General features: G+C 34.6%; 2 protein-coding genes across 3 annotated transcripts; both read left to right on the top strand.

The window, feature by feature from the left end:
* The first annotated feature begins 476 nt into the window (after positions 1-476).
* On the top strand, positions 477-1,453 carry LOC148173144 (uncharacterized). Of its 2 annotated transcripts, none has more exons than XM_088040097.1 (2): positions 477-594; positions 1,128-1,453. In XM_088040097.1, the coding sequence occupies exons 1-2, from the start codon at positions 530-532 to the stop codon at positions 1,354-1,356; spliced, it is 294 nt and encodes a 97-aa protein (XP_087896223.1). In that variant the 5' UTR covers positions 477-529; the 3' UTR covers positions 1,357-1,453. The 2 variants fall into 2 exon arrangements, with proteins under 2 accessions (XP_087896223.1, XP_087896221.1); XM_088040095.1 differs by having other exon boundaries at positions 1,083-1,453.
* Positions 1,454-3,345: 1,892 nt separating this feature from the next.
* Positions 3,346-20,903, top strand: hh (hedgehog signaling protein). The gene is made up of 3 exons (XM_088039497.1): positions 3,346-3,734; positions 18,058-18,319; positions 19,926-20,903. The coding sequence occupies exons 1-3, from the start codon at positions 3,447-3,449 to the stop codon at positions 20,594-20,596; spliced, it is 1,221 nt and encodes a 406-aa protein (XP_087895623.1). The 5' UTR covers positions 3,346-3,446; the 3' UTR covers positions 20,597-20,903.
* The last annotated feature ends 335 nt before the right edge of the window (positions 20,904-21,238 follow it).

Below are 21,238 nucleotides of genomic sequence, written 5' to 3'. Positions count from 1 at the left end.
AAGTAGCCGCTATTCTCGATTTATCTTGATACTGCCATGCCATCAGTTTCTTCACTGTCAATAACCACTCAAAGTTTTGGGACGTGTCATCTCAGGAAATGATAAATTAAAAAAACGTGACTAAATTGCTACACTCTATCAAAATTGAAATTGTTTGTAAACATGAAAAGTATGTTATCTTTATCATTATCAATCAGGGCAACAGGTAAGGATTGTTGGCACTATTTTGCGATGTCATAGAAACAAGATAATGTTTAATTTTAGTCAAGTAAATTCGATAACGAGCAATAATTCATGACGCCGTTTATGCAAATGCCATCTAATACAATTATTGTCCAATTACAAAATAATTAATATTAATAAAGCAAGCACAAACATGGAAAAATGTTATGTAACACAATCGCATTGTTCGGTTAATACGTCCTGTAAACACGTTGTATGTTTTTCAACTGGATGCTTTCAGTGAGACGCTAACTTTTATTAACAACACATTTCTTTCTGGGTAGCAGCGCTTCATTAACACTTCGAGATGTTAAGACACCGAACAATGAAAGAGTTTTTCCGAAAACAACGAAGTTTCTATGGTTGGATAAGGTAGGTCAATAAAAAATCTCCTTTGATGATTGTTCGTGGAAACACGACTTGTGGACATTAGCGCGACACTTTTTGAGATTGCTCGTTCGTTCTAAGGTGGAATTTCTCTCAAGGGACTTTCTGTTTACTCTTTGTTAGTCATTCCAAGTTTTTTCATTTACACTTTCTGCATTGTCATTTCACGGACAACTCCCTCCGGATTTTCTCCATTAAAAATTGTCCAATAAACTTAATCGTTATTATCGCCAGTAGCACCGACGCAATTCAATATTGACAATTTATTAATAGCTCTATTATTGCGCTGAGCAAATAAAAATGTCTTACACTAAATCACACAATAAAAACAATTGTGGTAATTAAAAGTTATTTTATTTTTATTGTTTTGTCGGAAAAACCTCAGTCAATATTTAAATGCGTTTTCCAGTTACATAAGTTTTCCAATTTATTGTTAATGACTCGAAATGCTTATATAAATATTTTTATGACAGGAGACAATATCGTGACGTGAGAAAACTGAATGGCATAAATTATAGGTACCTACCTACCCATAAAGCGAGAAGCAGGCGCCAAAAGTCCCACGATAAACCACCTGATGCTATTAAAAGAGGCACCCTTTATGAAGGTAGAAATCGATTTATGAATGAATGGAAGGCTATAAAGAGAGGCGTAAACAGAAAAGTGTCATTAGCTGGAAAAAATTGTGGTTTTGAATTTCCAAAACGAAAGAAAAATATTTATTTTTACTATTATTACCTTTTCTAACTACTGGTTTAAAACGCCTCACTGCGTCATCTGGGGTTATCTAATGCTTGTCTTTCATTTGCATAAGAAAGGTATAATTCACTTATAAATATTAATATAATTGGTGGTTTTCAGTTGGTAAAGTTGATCTAACAAAAGTAATTCGTAGAAAATTGATGGTTTTGATTGTTCAGTCATGACTAAGCTAGTGTTTAATCGAAGAGATATTAGTTAAAGGTTTCAAGATATCAATCAAGAAGATTTATTTTATTGCTAGGATTTATAGTTTGATAACATAGGAAATAGTGTTTCCTCGAACAAAGTCAACTTAATCAAACTATCTATTTTAGTTCCAATTTTCACAATTTACGAGTTGCTATATTCTTATTAAAGTTTTAGAACTTAATAGTGAAAACAGAAAATTACGTATCTCGAATAAAATATAAAAACAATAAATGTATTGTATTATGACTCGTTAGTCCGGAACTGTTGCAGTAATTCGGATCATTTTTTTTCTCATACAATTTGTTAATCCGGTTTGAATAAAACATTGGAGTAAACTAACCTTTAAGAAATCTCATATCATCCAGTTAAATAAATTGTAGTTGATAAAATCTATATGCGTGTATTTCTTAAAATACAACACAGTTGTAAAATAACTTATTTCGTTAATCCAATTTTTTCGATAATTCGGATGATTTTCTTGGTTTTAATTGGTCCACGCGACACTACTGTAGATACGTACTTAAACTGCAATGAGATTGTTTTTTTTTATGATTTTCTAATCTGTTAATCCTTCATAAATCTTAATTATGACAACTGTACAGCAGTCAATGACTGACAATAAATTTATTACTCAGATAGCAAAAAGCTCAAAGAATCATTCTTACTTAACTTCGTTGCGAACTGAAAAGTTATTTGTTTCATTTTTAAATATAGATAAGAGTAACAATAGAACTTTGAAGAGCAGAGAAATAGACACACTGGGTAGAATTTGTGTAATTTTTAAACATCTTTTTTAATTGCTGGTAAATTGTTATTTTACAATCGCTATATAAAGTTAACATTTTGGTTGTCATTTTATCATTTTTTTAGTCTCCAGTACGTAAAACTGACATAATAGTGCGTAAAAGTGATCAAACGAGTGTCACTGTGACAGGAATTAAAATTCTAAGTAAGCAATTGTTTTGAACCTCCATTATAGACGATTTATCTTCTTTAAATAAATTTCACCCAACGCATAGATTTCTCAAATTTTAACCGTTGAATTTGTCTAAACATTTTTTTTGTGAGTTAATCCGAACGCTAAAACAGTGCGAAGCTGTCAAGTAAAATCTCAATTTTAATATAATTCTCAAAACTGTTATTTGAAGTATTTATTGTGCAATTTTACATTTTGTTGCCATTGTAGAAAAAATCTTGTTCGCTACTCGAGATGACAACGGCCTACGGCGTCTTTGATCAAACCACGTCTAGTGCATGAAATATTACCATTTCGCAACTTCTTGCAAAAATAGCTATACGGATTTCGATATGTGATAAACTTCAGGATATGAAAAGACTATATCTATTTAATAAAATTATTAAAAACAGAGTGTATAGGTATTTTTAAGTCATATCTGTGTATTTCAAAAGATATAAGAATTTATTGAAGTGTTTTATTTAAAAAATAATTTTATAAAAATATCTTGTAATCTCGAATTTGTTACAAAATTTGTCTCTGTATTTTATGTTTACCTATCTCAGTCGATAACGAACAAATCAAACCGTCAAGTATTGTGCATTCTAAACGCAACACTTGAGTTAACATTACCGGTAGTCTCATTTCAATCTTCGTCCCACAATCCTAACTTCCCAATCGTCCCACATCCCCAAACCGTCCCGCAATCTCTCCGACACCAGGAGCGTAGCATCCGCTCGTTCGTCCAGTGGCGTGCAGGTTTGTGACGTCATCGCATTCTTCGATTCGCGACGTTCGTCGGGCTCCGCCCGCTGGCCAATAGCCTTCCAGTCGCCGTGAAGATGGCCAGGTGGTCGAGTGGGGCCCGCAGTCTGTGTTTCACCCATGACAAGTGCAAGATGAGGAGTGCTGATGGTGCGCGCGTCAGGAGATGAGGTCCGCCACGGCGGCACTGTTACTGGGCCTGGTGCTGGGGGTGGCGTGGGGCTGTGGACCGGGACGGGGAATCGGTCGCCGCCCGCCAAAGAAGAAACTCACCCCCTTGGTCTTCAAACAGCACGTGCCCAATGTCCCGGAGAACCTGCTGCAGGCCAGTGGCTTGACCGAGGGTCGCATCGGGAGGAACGACACGAGGTTCAAGGATCTCGTACCTAACTATAACCAGGATATCATCTTCAAGGATGAGGAGGGGACTGGCGCCGATAGGCTCATGACGCAGGTATTTCACTTTTTTCGGTCAAGGAAGCGACAGTTTTCACCAAGGACCAAAATATCAAAATCTTGAAAAGATCTATCAAAACCTGTTTTGATCCATTTTTTTTACTTGCTGGGGTCAATAAATTCGACTTTTTGTTGAAACTAGATATTGTTTTAAAGAGAAATGGTATCACATTGATGTTTACGTCTGCACTTCAACAAATAATCCGCTGATACACCTACAATAAGAGATATGAATTTCTATTCAAAAGAGTCAAAACATGGCAAAATAAAGATAATCTTTACCTTCCTTCAATTTGGGAAAAGTAGATCATTTTGAAAGGAATAAGATTTACGGGGTAAATTACTTACTTAATCCTTTTTTCCGGTTATCAAACGTTTCCGTTCTTGATATCATTGTTCTGATTCACTGCTTATCATTCTAAGAATTCGGGCGTTTCCTGTGCCTATTTGCAATATAAGTTTTAGGCAAAAATTAAAGACTCAAAAAAAATCGAATTAATTCTGCAGCTGATCCCTGCGGTAAATTAGACTTACTTAAGATTAAGATAATTTTCAAAGCTTTCAACAGCTTATTCTATTAACTTTTGTTGGAAAACCTTAGAGCCTAATCTTCATAGTCCAAAGGATTATAATTTTTTAATTTTTTGACTGTGGCTACCGAACCGCTGCCTTAAAACTGGAGGCGCTGCCGTAAAATTTTCTGGAAAATTCGCGAAGCTCAATTTCCCATCGCCCGATAAAACCCGTGAAAAATCCAGCATGTGTTACGTATTTGTCCAGCGTGAGAAATATTCATATAAACATTAAACTGTTTGTTTGAAGAACAGTGTAAACCTGTCTCTGTCTCCAGACAAAAGATAATGGTATTTACACTTCGATATATCGAGATGAAAGAACCAAGGTTTATGAATTACAGCAGTTAATACGGCAAACACTCGTCTGAAAGCTCAAAAATGCCTCCAAAGTAATTGAAAAAGCACACATTTTTCAGAAAAAATGTCAAGAGTTTTATCGCTCGAGAATTCCATTGTTCGCGAAAATGTTATTCCAATTATTTTTTCTTGTTACGCAGCACTTTTTAAAGTCAAAATAATTGATAATAGGGCTTATCAGTAAACGTGAGTCGATTCCGATTGCGAAGAATAGTTTTGAAATGCGGCTTTTAGGAGTTTTTTTATGATGATGCTTTTCCTGGGATGCTATAAACAGTTGTTTGTCTAATTAATTTTATTGCACGTTAAATACGTATAATAAAATTGTGAACCGCACCTTGTTAGGACTCTTTGTTTGTTCACCGTCCTCTAATTAAATATTTCTTGACCAGGGAGTTTTGTGTGAAATTGAGAGCAGAAAGAAGCCTTAAAAAGTGCGTGAGAACAAGGTCGAGGATTTTTTCCAGAAACATGAGCTTGGGTGCAATTTCATTTTTAAAATCGAAAGGAAACCGTTTCCCGGAAATTTTGAATTTGTGTCTCAGAGGCAGCTTCAGTTAATTTAGAGATTAACACAGTCGCACTTATCAAGCGAGGTAAATTAATTACACTGTAGTAATCTAGTGTGTTATCTGGAATAATCTTCCATTCATAAAAACGTGTCTCTCTGTAATTTGTAGACCAAAACAATTGGACAATTTAGTGGCGTAACAAAATTAATTTTCAAATTACCAAGTAAATTGAACGGTTTGTCCGCGAAGAATTATGATTTTTCTTTTTTAATGATACTTATGGCTTTCCAAGGAAAAAACATTCAAGTTGACCGAATGTTGACATAAAACTTGATACTTATTAGCTCGTAAAATCATGTAAGTGTATGCTTTATTAACAATTATGGGAGCCACGTACATTTATGACAGGAACAATAAGAACAAAATTGTTGTAGTTCATAAAATGCATAGTTTTAAATTTTAGTGGTCTCGTTAATAGAATAATAAAGTCATAAAGAAACAAATTAATGGTTGAATTTTGGCTTCGTTAAACATTCTCGAATTTTTCACATTTTTTGTCTGGAAGGGCCAAGCCCAATGTGAAATCCTTTTTCTATTTGCTTTTCTTGATCCCTGAATTTTATTTGCTCAAGACTAAACCTGCTGCTTAGATCACAGCACTGATATGAAAACGTCGTTTCTAAAAACGCTGTCTATGGAGCCAATGAATAATGTAGATCAAACCGTTTCCAACCATTTCGATTAAATTCCTTAATATCGTTGAAATTCTTAGATAGCTAATCTCAGAACTTGAAAAATTACAATTATGATTTATCGCCTACTGTCATTGTTCCAGACACACTTTAAGATAATATCATCAGGATCGGCGCTAATTATCGATGACTGGACATTTTGCCGGTGATAAAAACATTTATTAGGTACAATGAAGACAGGTTGTGTTGCTCAACAGTATTCTTTTAGCGTTATTTATGTTATGAAGCTGCCCATAAATTCATTTGTGCCAAAGTTACATGGAAGGTTATAAACCGAAAGGTTCATCATTGTTATTTATTGCATTCTCAGCAATTATTTATGGGAACGGGGCGGAGGGACGAGATTTTAACATGGGAGCCATGGCAACGAAAAACGCTCAAAAGCTCCACTAGAAGAACCAAAAGCATTCGCAGGCTAAACATCTTCACGGCCGCAAAAAAAATTTTTGGGTTTTCTAATTTACAATGAAATTTTTTGAGAGTCTAATTATGAAAACATTCTGGAAGATTTTGTAGTTCTTCAGAAGTCTTTAAATTTAAAGATTTCTTGGATTTTTTATTAAAATAAAGAATAATTTATTATTCTGGATGTTTGCAAATTTTTACGAAACTGAAATAGTTGAGATTATTAATCCCCTATTAACAAACGAGTTGTTACAACATTTTTTTGTCAACCGCTTTTTTTTTATTATGGTGACAAAATGGGGTGGACCAATTTAAAATGTTTTAACCTTTAACTGTTTTTATTTTTAACGTAAAAATCACTTTAGTAAAAAAACATAGTTAGTTACCATTGAAAAATATGTGAATTATAACAAAAGTCAAGCTCTTCCCTTGCACTAAAAATATTACTAATTTTTGGTAAAATTGTTAACAACTTTAACTTATTCTCATGCACTCAGCTCCTGTATAGGTAGGTACATCCTTCACCACAAAAATTTCAGATTTTTTAAATTTTAAATGTAGTGAAATCACAAAAAAATTACGTAATGAAAAACGTCCATTAATGACGTCTATTAATGCATTCTTTTTCTTTTTTAAACAAAATAATTCATTAATATTGACGTTAATAATCGCTCGACAAAAAAATTCTAATCGTATTAGGCCAATTTAAAGTTATCCAATCACAATCGCTTTATTAATTCTCTGATATTTAATGAGTTTTTTTCGCAAATTTTACTTTTCGAATGAAAGACAGAATTGTGAGTTTTGTGGACAACGGTAGGAAATGTACTGGAATATTTTAATTTTAATAATGAATTAGTGTTGTATTTTATTAAAATGTATGGACTGTAATTATTCATTTTTTTGATATATTTTTCTTTGGATTTTTAGCTGCCCATGTTTTTTAGGATTGAGATTTGCGGAATTGTTAATATTTTTTTTTTTTTAATTTTTCTAGTAAAGTCTGGATAATCCGTATTTATTAAAACAGGAAATATCCGGATTAATTTTTTACTTCTACTTATTTTCTATAAACATAGAAAACTAGCAATAATTTTATTTGCAATATAAAATAAAAATAAAAATCAAACATAAAATTGATTTTTTAAATCTTAAAGTTAAAAAAATAGAAGATATCAAAATTATAACTGAAAATTAATTACATAAACTACAAGAAAACAATTTTAGTTCTGAAAAAATCTGTAATTTCAGTTTTTCTTGGCTTTTGTTTACTTGAAACGAAAAATTGTTCTTGCATTTTTTTAAATGAAGTTTTTTGAAATTTAATTCCGAACTACAAATTTTCCAAAAAAAAAGAAGTGGCTCTGGATATTCGGATTAACAAAGTTGGGATTACCGAGACTTTACTGTATATTTTATAAATTTTTTATTATTATATTTTGGATAGCTACTTAACTGTAGATTTTTTATATTCCTCATATTCTTTGAATTTACCAGATTTTATTGAGACGCAAGGTATTTGATGTTCTCTACACATTTTTATAATATTATAAAGGGAAGTTTTTTTAAAGATTCTAATTTTTTCAGAAACTCAACATTTTTGATTTAAAATTTTAGATGCTTTACATTTGTTTTGGTGTTTAGATTTTTTTACTTTAATTTTTTACCATTAATGCTAATCGAGCTTTTGCATTCTCTGCCAGGAATTTTTAATCTTCTTTTTTTTAATGGATTAATCAGCTTTTCTTGATTCTTTACATTTTTTGTACGTTTTATTTTTGTTTTGTATGAACAAGAATATTTATTTTAAAATAAGAAGTCCCAGAGCTTTTTGTGGGTTGCTTTTAATTCTTATTTACATAATAGTTGATGGGCTATTTGATGAGATGAAAATTTCCAAAATATGTAAAAAAAGGGTATAAAATGAGTGGGTTTGGAGTTTCTGGTAGGCGTTTTAAATGCAAACTAAAAATGTGTATTAATGATATTGGAACGAAGAGTAGGTACTATTTAATAATACCTGCAGAAGATAGTCTTATAATTTAAATCGAGTCACGCGTAGCACCATGAAACAATAAATTAATAAATAAATTGAAAATATGACCGTGGATGTCAAAAATGCAATTACTTAAGAAATTTATGCAACCACACCCATTAAATTGTTTTAAAATAAAGCAAAACTATTGATTTAAATGACATTCACACCAATTTGCTTTTATAAACCACTTTGGAGTACTTAAACTGAATCGTTCCATTACGTGGCGGCTTTTTAGGGTTTCGTGTAACTTACAGGGCAATAATAATGAAAAACTCATTCAGTGCCATGTAACAATTTGCAGTTGCGGTCGGGCAGCGTTAATGGTGTCATTTTTAAAAATATTAGTCTCAGAGTTTACGGGTGTGCATTGGTGTTTTCATCCCAATAATTATATCTTTGATTAGGTCCGTTATCAAGGACAGGAATCCAATCCGAGTGAAATTGCGTAGCCGTGGTTTTATGGGACATGGGAATGACCGGAGTTTGCCGTGTGAAACGATATATTTGCGATAATATAGACCAGCGACACCCATCAAGGAATAACGTATGGGTTCATTATCTCGCAATTGTTAACGACGTAAATCAGTACTTAAACACCATTATTTTGTTTAATACAGTGGGTTTTGTATTAAGGCAAAAGCGATTGATTTATTGGCCATAATGATACAAGACAAACAATTTTCGTTTCTTGAGAGAAGGAACTGCGTTATGCAAGATATCGGGAGATGACTAAACACACCACTCGTCATAATACTGACATTATAACATTGACATGAAGATGGGTGTTGAGTGTTTACAGTTCTATTGTAGTTGTTAATTGCTAAAATACAATAAATCTTGCGAGAGTTATATAATGCTGCACTTTGTTTAACGACCACTCGGTGCTTGAGATTTTTTCAGAGATTCTACAGGAGGTCGAGAACTAATCCTTCTTAGCGCGATCCCTTTTATAATGCTGTCTGGAATCCGTAGATTATCGTTTCATATTTATTCGGCTACTGGTAAACACGCTGCTACCAATCAGTATAATATTGTTATTAGATAATAGGCTCAGATTTTCGCTCTTATCTCTGCAGCGTCATTTTTTGAAATTTTATGGATCCATTCATTATTAAATGGCCCAAATCATCGATGTGTGTCTGAAACGCGTTGACACCGGAGTCACCTCTTGTCCGATCTCTGGATTAGGTTACCACCGTTGATCGGATGGGACTTGTTCATGCAACCGTGAGCTTTCATCTTGTTGGCGTCAAATTGTATCTGTTTGCTGTGATATCACTCGGTTTGTTTTAGATGCTGGACCCGTTTCTGTGTACCCTTTTTTGTTGACTGTCAGATGATTAAAAGTAATTTAAAAGGTGTGAACCAGAGTACAATGCCTGCTGTAAACTGTTTAATATTCGTCTCTGACAACTCTGTTTTATGTCTCCGTCAATATTGTCGTCTCGCATTTTTCACGGAATTCTAGTTAGAGCTAGAGACAGATTCGAGCGATTTTTCAGCGAGTGCAGAATCACGAGCGAGCGACTGAAACTTTCTCTTCCCACGGTCTCGGTATGAAAAACTGACGAATTTCCAGGTCTGTAAGGAAAAAATCCGAGCATGAATATTCCACACCTCTCCTGAGTCATTATTTTACAGTTAAGTCAATAGTCGTGCATGTGGCAGAGCTTTAGGTATCAAGTTTTCCCATTGAGTTTAATATACTTAGATTTTTATGTGAATTCCGTCAGATTTCCGAGAAAGCTCCAGTGTAATGATACCGTCTAGAAAATATGATATCTTGGTCGCTTGGTATGTACATACTTTCATTAGCATATGACAAGAGCCCTATTGTATTAAAAGTGTATTGGCGATTCGAGAAAATTATTTTCATGTTGCTAAACAATACAGGCTATTGTTACCGAGCCATGCATCAGTATACAATAAAATAATAAATAATAATCTGAGGCTAGTTCACGAAGAAATTAACAAGTTATATAAGGAACCACGGAGAAAACCGATCGAATCGAGGTATGCAAATCTATTAAATCCTCACCTGTTTGTTGAGCCGTAAAAGCTCGATCCTTATTAGTTGAAGCTTTATTTGAAGTGAAGAATGTGTATTAAGCACGTTAACTGGTTACAGCATAAAGTTAATGGTTACACTTACTCTGCTTCATATATCAATTACATGCTGTATTAAAACTCGCTTTTAAAATTTACTTTGAAAAGCGCAGGAATTTCAAAACAAACTCTCCCCGATAAAAATACACGCTGAAATTCGATTGAGTGTGTAAACTCCAATAACTGTAAAATTGTAATGTCAGCGGAAAAATGAGCATACTGCCGGCGAAGAATGACCAACGCAAAAACGTCCAAACCAAAACCATTTTCTGCCCACCGCAAGTGCTAATTTGCCGCAATAACAATTTTCGAAAAAATTTCCTTTTATCGTGGATCGATCGGAAATCATCCTAACCTTGGCAATACCATTAAACACACGTTTCAGCGAGTTAAGGTAGGTCGGCATTCCTTGACCATAGCAGTTATTGTTTCAATGAATCACATTTACACAAATATAGAAATTTCCTTGATGTTGGCGATCTGTTTGTTTTGAGAATTTTTATTGCTTTTTCAAACGAAAAAAGAGCCGCTTTTTCTCGATGGATGTCTCCTCTGGAAAGGTGTAATTGGCAATATTAAATGATTTGTCAGTGAATGTGAATGTCAGCGCTTTACACTTAATTGACTATAATAGTTGTGCGAGCTGCATGCAATTAAGCTTAAGCCGTGTTAATTGACGGAAGAAAAACGAATTGCGATTAAATTTAAGCATATCGGGATGTTTTATCTGTGCAATTATGCAACGCACAAGTGATGTAATTAATTGCTAAATTGGCGTCTTTCACACTTGAAGATGCTCTATACATATTTTTATTTATTCATAAACAACTTCTAATTGCTTCTTCTATACTTTGCAAATTATACAAAAGTCTACTTATAGCCCAAAATAACATATTTTGTAATCATTTTTAACCTTCAAGTTTGATAATGCTAATTGCTTACGGCTCCAACAAGTTTGCCTATGCTAAAATAATTATAATAACAAATAAATAGAAGAAAATAAAGATTGAGGAATTTAAAAATGTAAAAATAAAATCTTTGACATTAAATCTCTGAAAATAAAAATACAAGAATCGAAGGCTACCAAATTCAATTTCGTCATGGAATTTTGGACAGGACTTTTACAGTACGTATGTCAAAAAATCTCATGTGAACCATACTTTAATGTCATTATGATTGATGTTTTAAAACTTCAAATTTGACTTCTCATGGAGAATCTAAAGGTCATTTCACATTTGACGATTGGCGTTGTCTAAAATTCAATGTTCAATTTAGAGTTTGCATTTAAGAAATTTTTTTAGAACGGTTAAGTTGGTGAAACGTCATTCAAGCATCAACTGTCATCAAATGACGTCTATTATTGGATAGTTTTGACAAAGAATGACAGGAGTACCACCTTACAAAACAGCATTTTAAGGAATTTCTTTTAGCATTGTAACAATGGAAAAATAATGTTATAATGTTTCTCTTAAAGCGCCGGATCAGTAAAAGACAAATAATTTTAGCCATAAAATTTTTTAGAGCTTACTTGTAGTTATATAATTTTTTAAAATCTAACCAACGCTAAGAATTGTTCAAAAATTTTTTGTTTCAATAAACTTTGATTAAAATTAATTAAAATTGGTTTAATTAATTAAAAAAATGTCAAATTGTAGTGAAATCGTTACGTTCATTGTCAAATTTTGCTTGTTTATTATTGCGTATTTTTTATAATTACACATGAAAAAGTCTTATCGTGGATTTGACATTCTAAGGTCTATTTTACAAATGCATTGGACATTTGATTGGCTGAAGACACATGCCACTTAAACAAAGCGTTAAATACTTAATCACAATTAAAAATTTAATTTGCTCACAATACTTGAAACGAATTTAGAGACGAATTTAGATTATTTGAAAAAAATGCTTAATCTGAAAAATGAGATAAAGGTCTTCTAGAATTTAATTGCTCTAAAATTGGAACAAAATTGTGAGGAGAATATGATAAGTAGGTACTACTTAGTCTAACAGTAGAAAGGACAATTTTCTGATAAATTGATAAAATGACATTTCAAAATTTGCGAAAATTGGGCTGTCTAAAATAGGGAATTTAACATGACTCGATTTTTTTCATTTTAAACAGTGCCTAAGTAAGGAACGTAATGTAACAACTTTTTACCTGTCGAACCTTGAAGTGACTTTTTTCTGTCACACTCTGTAATTTGGTAATAACTTTATGCCAAACCCACCAAAATACCTTGATTTCTCATTGTGTCATTGGACCATCTTATATTTATAATAACACCTCCAACCTTCAGAATGATTTTTTCCAAAGTAACAGGTGTGGACTTCACAGTTCACCTCAGATTAAAACAAATGCAGTACAAGTTCCATCAACTTTTTCCGATAAACTTCTAGCTTACAATTACCAGCACTAATCGGCAAGTAGAGTCAGCATCGTGAGAATAGAAGCCGACATTGATTGATTTCGATGATGTGAAATCCAAGTGCAATGGCATTTTTCTCATTCTAGCTTGACGGTTTCTGCAATGTAATTCATATCGCTTCATTTGTTGTCTTGACGTTTCACCAGTTAGAACCGTAATTGCACAAGTCCGTAATTATACGCCTATTACAAGGAGAAAAAAACGATCTCGACAGATATTTCGCGTGATTGTTGTCAATGCTGGGTGTTGATGTATGATTCTTTCTTAGACGTTAGTAGATTTGCTGGAGTTTATAAATTTCACAGACGCAAATAGCTTCATTAAAATGAGCTACAACTGCCTGAGGTCTGTCTGTGAAATGTAGCAAGTAAATTGACAATATGAGAATTTATGGTACGATTTCCCATCAAAAATTGAGCCCATGGTATCATCTTTCCGCGTGTAATGACTTGAGTCATGTCGTTCTCGACTTTTTCCATTCGAAGTAGTTTAAATCGTCGAAGCGTTATGTCTGTTTTTAACATATAAATTCTCTTTGTCTGTGTCTTCAGTTGCAAATCTCGATTGGTAAAACGTTTCTCCGAAGTAAAATCCGCCCTTGTGGTCGTCCGTTTCTTGTAGTGGTCTAACTTAGCAGTGTCAAAGAAGCCGACGTGGTCGGAATGAGTCCCATTTCTTTGTGCCGCCGAAATAAGGGAACGAGAACAAAAAAGTGAGTTGGGCGGGCGCACCAGTTGCCCGCCTACTCGTGGCCATCGCGTCTTCGGATCCACCATCTATTCCCGATTTATCTAACATTGTTGGACCAAATCGCAGCTCCGTGTTTTCAATGGCGTCCTACCACATGACCTTCGTCGGAAACGAATTTCTTCGGCGAGCTGTGATCGCCTCGGGTCAACTCCGGCTGGTTTCAGACTCATTTTCTCAACGCCCTGTCCAATTATTCATTGCCGTTCGTTGAGGCGGCTTCAACTGCTTGACGACTCTTGTTGGATGTTTGCCTTGGGGATTTCGATTTTATATACTTTTGCGAAGGCAAAAAACTGCCGTACTTGTTATTAAGGAGCTCACCGCCGAAATGGGCTTTTCTTCACTTCTAACCGACTTTCATGAACTTTCTACTAGAACAAACGGACGCCATCATGGACAGATTGTGTAGGTTTTGAAGATGTTGCTTAAATTGTCATAGCTTCACGCGCTTCTTACTTTTGACTCGCACACGATCTCATTTCTGTTAATCCGGGAAACGAAGAATCCTCCAGTTTAAGTATTTTTTATTTCATCTAATATCGTCGTCTATTTTTAAACAAAATGCGTTTTCACTTTTTTAAAAAGGATAACAGAAAGGTACAGCGTTGGATCCTTTTATGAGTTATTATTTCAAAATTAAGAAACATTCTATTTTAATTCCTCAAACTTTAACATATTGGATTTGTCTGCAAAAATGTAAAAAAAATAAGATTTCTTGACTTGGGTTACAAAAATTCAAAATGGACTTAGCAACTGTAATCTCTGATCTAATTTTTATTTGGTATCATAATAATAAATTAACCACTAAAAATACTTATTTTTCACATTTCTGCTTCCAAAGATAACAATGGGCTAAGTTCAATTATAATACATAACAGACAATTTTGTGAATTTGCTTCACACGAAAATATTATTCTGAATTTTTCTAAACTTTTTTTAATTTTATATTTTTCAGTTTTATTTTTTTAATTTTTTATTGATGCTTTACTATCAAATCTTTCTTTTTTTAATTCTGATTTTAATTGAAAATTGGATCTAAATTTCGTATTAGATTCCAAAAAAATGTTTTGTTCAGAATTCATAATTTTGCCTACAATGTTTATATAAAGTTATCATTTTGATAAAAATATGTCACTTTGACAAAAACTAAAATTATAAGTAAACAATCGTTTTGTATTGTCATTTATTGATAATTTATCGACATTTGTTACATTTTTCAACTCCAACCGTTGAATTTGTATGTTTTTTTTTGATTGAATACGTACCTAAATGGGTTCAATTCTAAAAAAATTATGAGAACTGTTACATGAAATATTTCTTGCTAAATTTTGCATTTTGCTCTCATTGTAGAAAAAAATTCTGTTTCCAACTCGTATGAAATGGATGTTCTGAACTCGATGTGTTTACCACGTCTAGTGGGTGAAATATTGTCATTTCACAACTTGTTGCAAAAATTGCTGTTTTTCTGATTCAGTCCTCTAAGAGTTATACTTATTATAGCATTGATTTTCAATTCAACTTAAGAAACTCATTACAGCACTGTTTTTTTAGTTGGTACTTCTGTCAATTGCTTGACAAAACTATAAGAATTATTCAATAATAAACGTGATTAGAGACACTTGAATGACATTCCACCAACTTAACCGTACTAGAAAAATGTTAAAACAATGACGCCACAAGAAGAATATTTTAAAATACACGTTTTATAATAATTAGACAGTCTGGCGCACTTGTCCTTAGAAATCTCGCCTAAGGGCTCGTTTTCTACTCTTAAGACACGTGCGCCAAAAAGCAATGTCTTATGAAACTTGTATTTTAATATAGGTACTAAAGTAACACCATTTTACGAGTATGTAATCTAAATAATTCGGTGTTTTAAGGTTCTCATTAAAGTACTCTTTTCTGTGTTGGTCCTTCTGTCAATTGCGTGTCAATGTTACTCTGAAAAAAAAAACACTGAAACTCAAAGTTGTATTTTAATGCACTATTTTTGATGTTTTTGACGAAAATCTTTAAATTTTGACGTTAGATAAAAAAAACGGCACTCAAACTGCTGTAAAGTAGCGTAATTTAAAATTTGAAGAACCCGAGAAGTTGAAAATTATGGCATCTTTGTTTTACAGAAGCTTCAATGTTAATGTCGCCATTAATATTTTATTTAAACAAACAGTTATGAATATGTCAAATACATTGTAATGAACGAGGGAAGTAATAGCTGTCATTAAAAAGCATGTAAAATGCACCACAAACTATAAAATTTCTCTTTTACAAGTGTATACAGGAAATCATTTGTTGGAGGCAAATATTGGTTGAGATAATTTACCACATTTTATTGACACGATTTTCACACAAAGCAGTGTGAATATTTCATTTCATTTAATGGTTTTCCAAAGTCCTTCCGTGGAAGTTTTCTTTGTTGCGAAATTCGGTTTCTATTGACGGCAAAGACAGGTAGAATGTCACCTTTGTAAATTTATGTATAAACAGTTTTGATGTTTGGTGAAAAAATGTATGTACACACATTGAATAGTGAGTGACACACGTGAAATCGATTTTGTTGGTCAAGAGTAAGCATGGGCGGAGTGGTGCAGCGGGACATTGGGTCCATCCGACGACAAAGAATAGAATTCGTTATAGTCGGATGTCAAACATTGCTCGACTGGGACGTTGCTAACACGGCATAACTTGTTAACACTACTAAACAAGTCTCCACAAAAGGACATAAAGTAAACCGTAAAAGGCTTGGATTTCAGGGAAGTTCGGACCGGGCTTTGTATTTAAAGAAGGATATTTTTGATAGAATTACCCAAAAAGGTGTGATTATGCCTGAATTTTTACAGCGGGTGTAAAAGCGTCAAAGATAACAAGGTGGTGAAAATGTATTCAGGTATTGACTTCCTGTTTAAAACTTTCGAGCGTGAGAAATGACAGCTATGATGAATACAGTCCGAGTCTGTTATTACCATCGCAACAAGTGATTCGATTAATACGAATGGCAATACAAGAAGAAGAAACTCGTGTTATTTTTTACAAGACGGACCAATACAATGCCTCGCACATTTTGATTAAATATTTATGATACCGGTTTACACAGACGAAGGGGGTAAATGAATTATGATTCGTTGGTTTTGTGTTGATGTCTTGACAAAACGATTGAAAAATGGCCGATTTTATGGACAGAGCCGTCAATTCATCTCGACTTCTTCATGTTAAATATTTATTAGTTTCTCATGGTTTTATGCCTGGTTTTATGCTTTCGCAATTATTAATACGCTTTGCCGTAAAAGGGTCGCGAACTTTCCGACTTGCTGAATACCTGTTTCTGATATTTCGAACGACCACACCGAAAATCCTCCATTGTATCTGCAATTTTCTCGATATAACGCGTTGTTATTGGCTAAAAACTCAACCAAGAGTGTAATCCTTCTAATCCCTCTTCAAAGACGCAAATTTCGACTTATTTCAACGAACCAATTGACTGAAAAATTCAATCTATTGCTGTCTTTGTGTCGGATATTGATATTTTCCGCGCTATGAATAGTCGACCAACATTCCTTTCTAAAAGGTAAAGCGGCGCCTTTTGGGACTTGACCGTATATTCATCTTCAAGCAATATATTTAAAATGGACTAATGGATAAATGTGTACATAAGCAATGTTTGCCCGTTGTGAGGCCAGGTATTGTGGCGGCCTTCTTATGGGTCCATTTTACAAAAACTTTGCGGCTTCGTTTATTGTCTGTCTGTATGGTTTTCTTCCGGTTGTGCTCTCACCTGTGTCTTTTTCGAAAATTTATCACCTTGTCGACCTTTGAAAGGTGCGCCCGAGCGGCGAAGAAAGAAAACAATACCCGGCGCATTTTTCTGCATTCTACGTACAAATTTCTTTCATATGAACCCGCATATTTTGGCCCGTGAAATTAGCGTCGTTTGTGTGGGATTATGGGTAATATTTTCGAAAATTTCCATCAAGGACCATTCATCACCCATTTACAAAAAGCTGCGTCCCACTGCCAAAACTGTCTCAATGTTTACCTGCCATAAACCAGACTCACAATAGACCTGTGGTGGGTTCGATATGTTCAATAATTTACAACCAAAGCGGTTCATTCACAAGTCTTTGTCTGATGCATATTTAACCGATTTGTAAAACAAGACAAGCAATTTTATGACATTCAGATTTATATCGCACATTACCATCCCGTAGTAGTAAATAATGAACTAACAGTAAAAGAATAAAATAGATGTTTACATCTATTAATAGATATGCTAATGCATTGTAAATGTGTATTAATTATTCATAGACACCAGTTAATGAAGTTGTTTGTTGTAATCGTTTATGCACTTGTGCATTTTGCAATCGGTACTAGATCGTAGTGTCTGACTGTTATTTTTCTTTCAGAGGTGCAAAGAGAAACTCAACACTTTAGCAATATCAGTGATGAACCAGTGGCCTGGTGTCCGTCTTCTGGTCACCGAAGGTTGGGACGAAGAAGGCTACCATACTCCAGATTCCCTGCATTACGAAGGACGTGCAGTGGACATCACTACCAACGACCGAGATCGTTCGAAATATGGAATGTTGGCAAGACTGGCCGTTGAAGCGGGCTTCGATTGGGTCTACTACGAAAGTAGGGCTCACATACACTGCTCAGTCAAAACAGGTAAAGGCTAATTTGCTCAACACCAAAACCTGACGGTTTCCCATAAAATCAATCGAAGGCCGCTTTCGTAATCAATTCCATCAAAGCATGAAGACCTCGCTCTTGACTCTTGGCGGCCACTTTTTCCCCTGTAAATACACAAAACGTGAATGTGGGCGCTAATCCATAATTAAATCAGCAGTGTGAGTGTAATAACGTGATTAGAGCTTATCGTAAATTCTTGTGTAATTATAATTAAAAGCGATGGTTGCCAGTGCTGAATGTGCTATATTTCAGCGAGGGCCTCTGGCTACCGACTTGTAAAAACTGACGACAATCGGCTTATAAATATCAAAGATAACATCGATCGGTTTTGGTTTTTCGCCCGAGTCATACCTCTTTTTCTTTAACCAAAACGCTTCACCTTCCGTTCTTTTCAATTCCCAAAGGTTACGTTACTCGCATCGTAAATAGAAAACTGCTCATAAATCATCGCGTGTAACAAAGCACGTTGCGTCAGAAGATTCCAAAATTCCTGCAAAGGCCATGTATCGAACCGGAGCATTTTCAGAGGACAAGCATGCCCACAATTCCAATAAAAGCGCGGCATGAAATTGACAGCGAGTTGGTGGTTTATCTTCTCAAGGAATAGATAACATGAACTACTAAAGTTAATTTGGGGCTATTAAACTAGCAGCAAATGTCAAAGGCGATGCTATCTGAAATGTATCGCTTTCAAGTGCCGTCGCCGAGGTTCTGGCGTTCGAAATAACAAATGACCAGATCGTTGGGATTTGATGATAATGCGCTGCAAGTTGGTAGGATTGGGTGCCGTTTCGAAATTAAATATTCTGGTAAAGATAAACCTTATTTATAACTAAACCGGTTCCGTCGGTGCGGGGACCCAAAAATATCGCACACTCGTCGAAAAAAATCGTGAATCAACAAAGAACTTCACAGGTTGTGGATGTTTTACTGTAATTATTAGTCCAATTTCGCGCTTCTTCCCAACATTGTTGTTTTTACCGACGTTGGTCTCAGTACCTGCTCTTTCCCAAAATCACGGAAAACCAGCTTAAACACGAAACCAATTACGGAATTTTTCCAAGCCGTTGTAATCGCATTAGACAGGTTGAAACAAGCACCGAAAGCTTTAACTTTTGCCTTGTCAATCTTCGTATGATAGGTGGGATTAACAATTTGCGGTATTTTCCGTTTCCTGAAACTTTATCCTGTGTTTGTTAAATGGTTTAAGTGAACTCAGTCAGGTGTGCGAAATTCTGTTATCCCACTCTCACAGAGATTACAATTTTTTGAAGACTTGTCAAGATGATGTACCTACGTGCAGAGGATTGTTGTTCTTCTTCTTAAGTTTTCGTGGGATGGGCGATTTTTTGGTGACAGTACGGATTAGTCACCATCATGGTACCTGATCTCATGGGTTTATCGAATTAAATGGGCTCTAGATCACCGATTTGGCCTTGTCTAAACCGCAGATGACGGAGATGTCTGCACCCGGATCACAGATTAGAAATGGCAAATAAAGATTCGCACTTTATGGGCGTTTTATCGGGATACTTATCAATCACTTTTTGTATAATTTACTAATTTAACTCTTTTTTTTCAGAGTCCTCTCAGGCAGGCAAATACGGAGGCTGCTTCGCCGGCGACAGCACCGTTCTCACCGCCACCGGCCGCCGCCGCCTCTCCGACCTCCAGATCGGCGATCATGTCCAATCAGTGGACACGTCAACCAACCAACTTATCTTCAGCGAAGTCCTCCTGTTCCTTGACTTCGATCCTCTCCAAAAACGGGAGTTCCTCCAATTAACCCTTTCTTCAGGTCGTACCTTAACAGTGACCCCCTTACACTTGCTACTTCTTGAAGATCGGACAGTACAATACGCCCAAAAGTTCCAAGTTGGTGACCGTTTGCTCGTGAGTGCATCTAAAGAACTCAAACCTGAGAAAATAGTGCGCGTCGAAGGGGTCTGGAGGACGGGAGTGTATGCCCCTTTGACGGCGGCGGGCACCGTGGTGGTGGACGACGTCGCGGCGTCTTGTTACGCCACCGTTGATAACCAATGGTTGGCACATTGGGCGTTTTCACCTGTTAGGTTAGTGTATAATGTGAAGGAAGGCATGACGAGGTTTTGGACTGTTATTAGTAGACCTTTGGGGAGTTGGAGGGATGCTAAGAATGTGGCGATAAAGAAGCCGCCAATTGGGGTGTTTTGGTACGCAAAAGTGCTTTATTATACCGCCGATTTTTTGCTTCCTTCGCATATACACGAGTGATATGTAAAAAAATGTAGGTTTAATTATGTGGCCAGTGAATTAGGTAGGAAAAGACTTTTGGGGAAAAAGCCTTTAAGTGTTCCTTAATTAATTTATACCATGACTTGAGACAAAATTACAAGCGAATTGCTTTGTAGCTTGTTGAGAACGGAGGGAAGTGTATGTAATGTATTTTTTATGTATGTAAATTTTTGTATAGTCAACTTTTGTTTAAAAAATGTAAATAATTATTTATGTAATATATAATTTACTTTTATTTATGGTGAGAAATTTTATATCCGAGATAAAATAAACGTTTATCTGATTATTTTATTGTGTTTGATTATTTCTTTCTTTTACCTTTAAATATAGTTTTTCATTATTGCAAAGTATACAATGTGACGCAAAATCAACGCAAACTTTAAAAATTAAAGCAATTTTGACAATTTAAAATAAAAAAAAAAACAAAAAATGCAAAAAAAAACTGGGGTAAATAGTTTTTGTGGCATACAGCAAAATAAATTTCTGAGTTCCTACTTAACGATTTTTGACCACATTTGCGTTAAATATTAGTTAATGCAAGTATTAGTTGAAAAAGGATTTAGACTGCTGCTGTCAATAAATGCTCTATCAAATAATTAAAGTTTTGTTAAGTCAATATAA

The sequence above is a fragment of the Gnatocerus cornutus genome, chromosome 6 (assembly GCF_029298725.1).
Source record: "Gnatocerus cornutus isolate USDA-ARS CGAHR chromosome 6, icGnaCorn1.1, whole genome shotgun sequence".
Taxonomy (NCBI): Eukaryota; Metazoa; Arthropoda; class Insecta; order Coleoptera; family Tenebrionidae; genus Gnatocerus; species Gnatocerus cornutus.
Note: the sequence above shows the minus strand (reverse complement) of the source record. Positions and strands in the feature narration are given on the sequence as shown.

Excerpts from the sequence above, each read along its gene's own strand:
- LOC148173144 (XM_088040095.1), top strand. The coding sequence starts at position 530 with ATGTTAAGACACCGAACAATGAAAGAGTTTTTCCGAAAACAACGAAGT. Across the intron at positions 595-1,082 it reads AGTTTCTATGGTTGGATAAG|GAGACAATATCGTGACGTGA; the intron begins GTAGGTCAATAA and ends TTTTTATGACAG.
- hh (XM_088039497.1), top strand. The coding sequence starts at position 3,447 with ATGAGGTCCGCCACGGCGGCACTGTTACTGGGCCTGGTGCTGGGGGTG. Across the intron at positions 3,735-18,057 it reads CCGATAGGCTCATGACGCAG|AGGTGCAAAGAGAAACTCAA; the intron begins GTATTTCACTTT and ends TTTTTCTTTCAG. Across the intron at positions 18,320-19,925 it reads ACACTGCTCAGTCAAAACAG|AGTCCTCTCAGGCAGGCAAA; the intron begins GTAAAGGCTAAT and ends CTTTTTTTTCAG.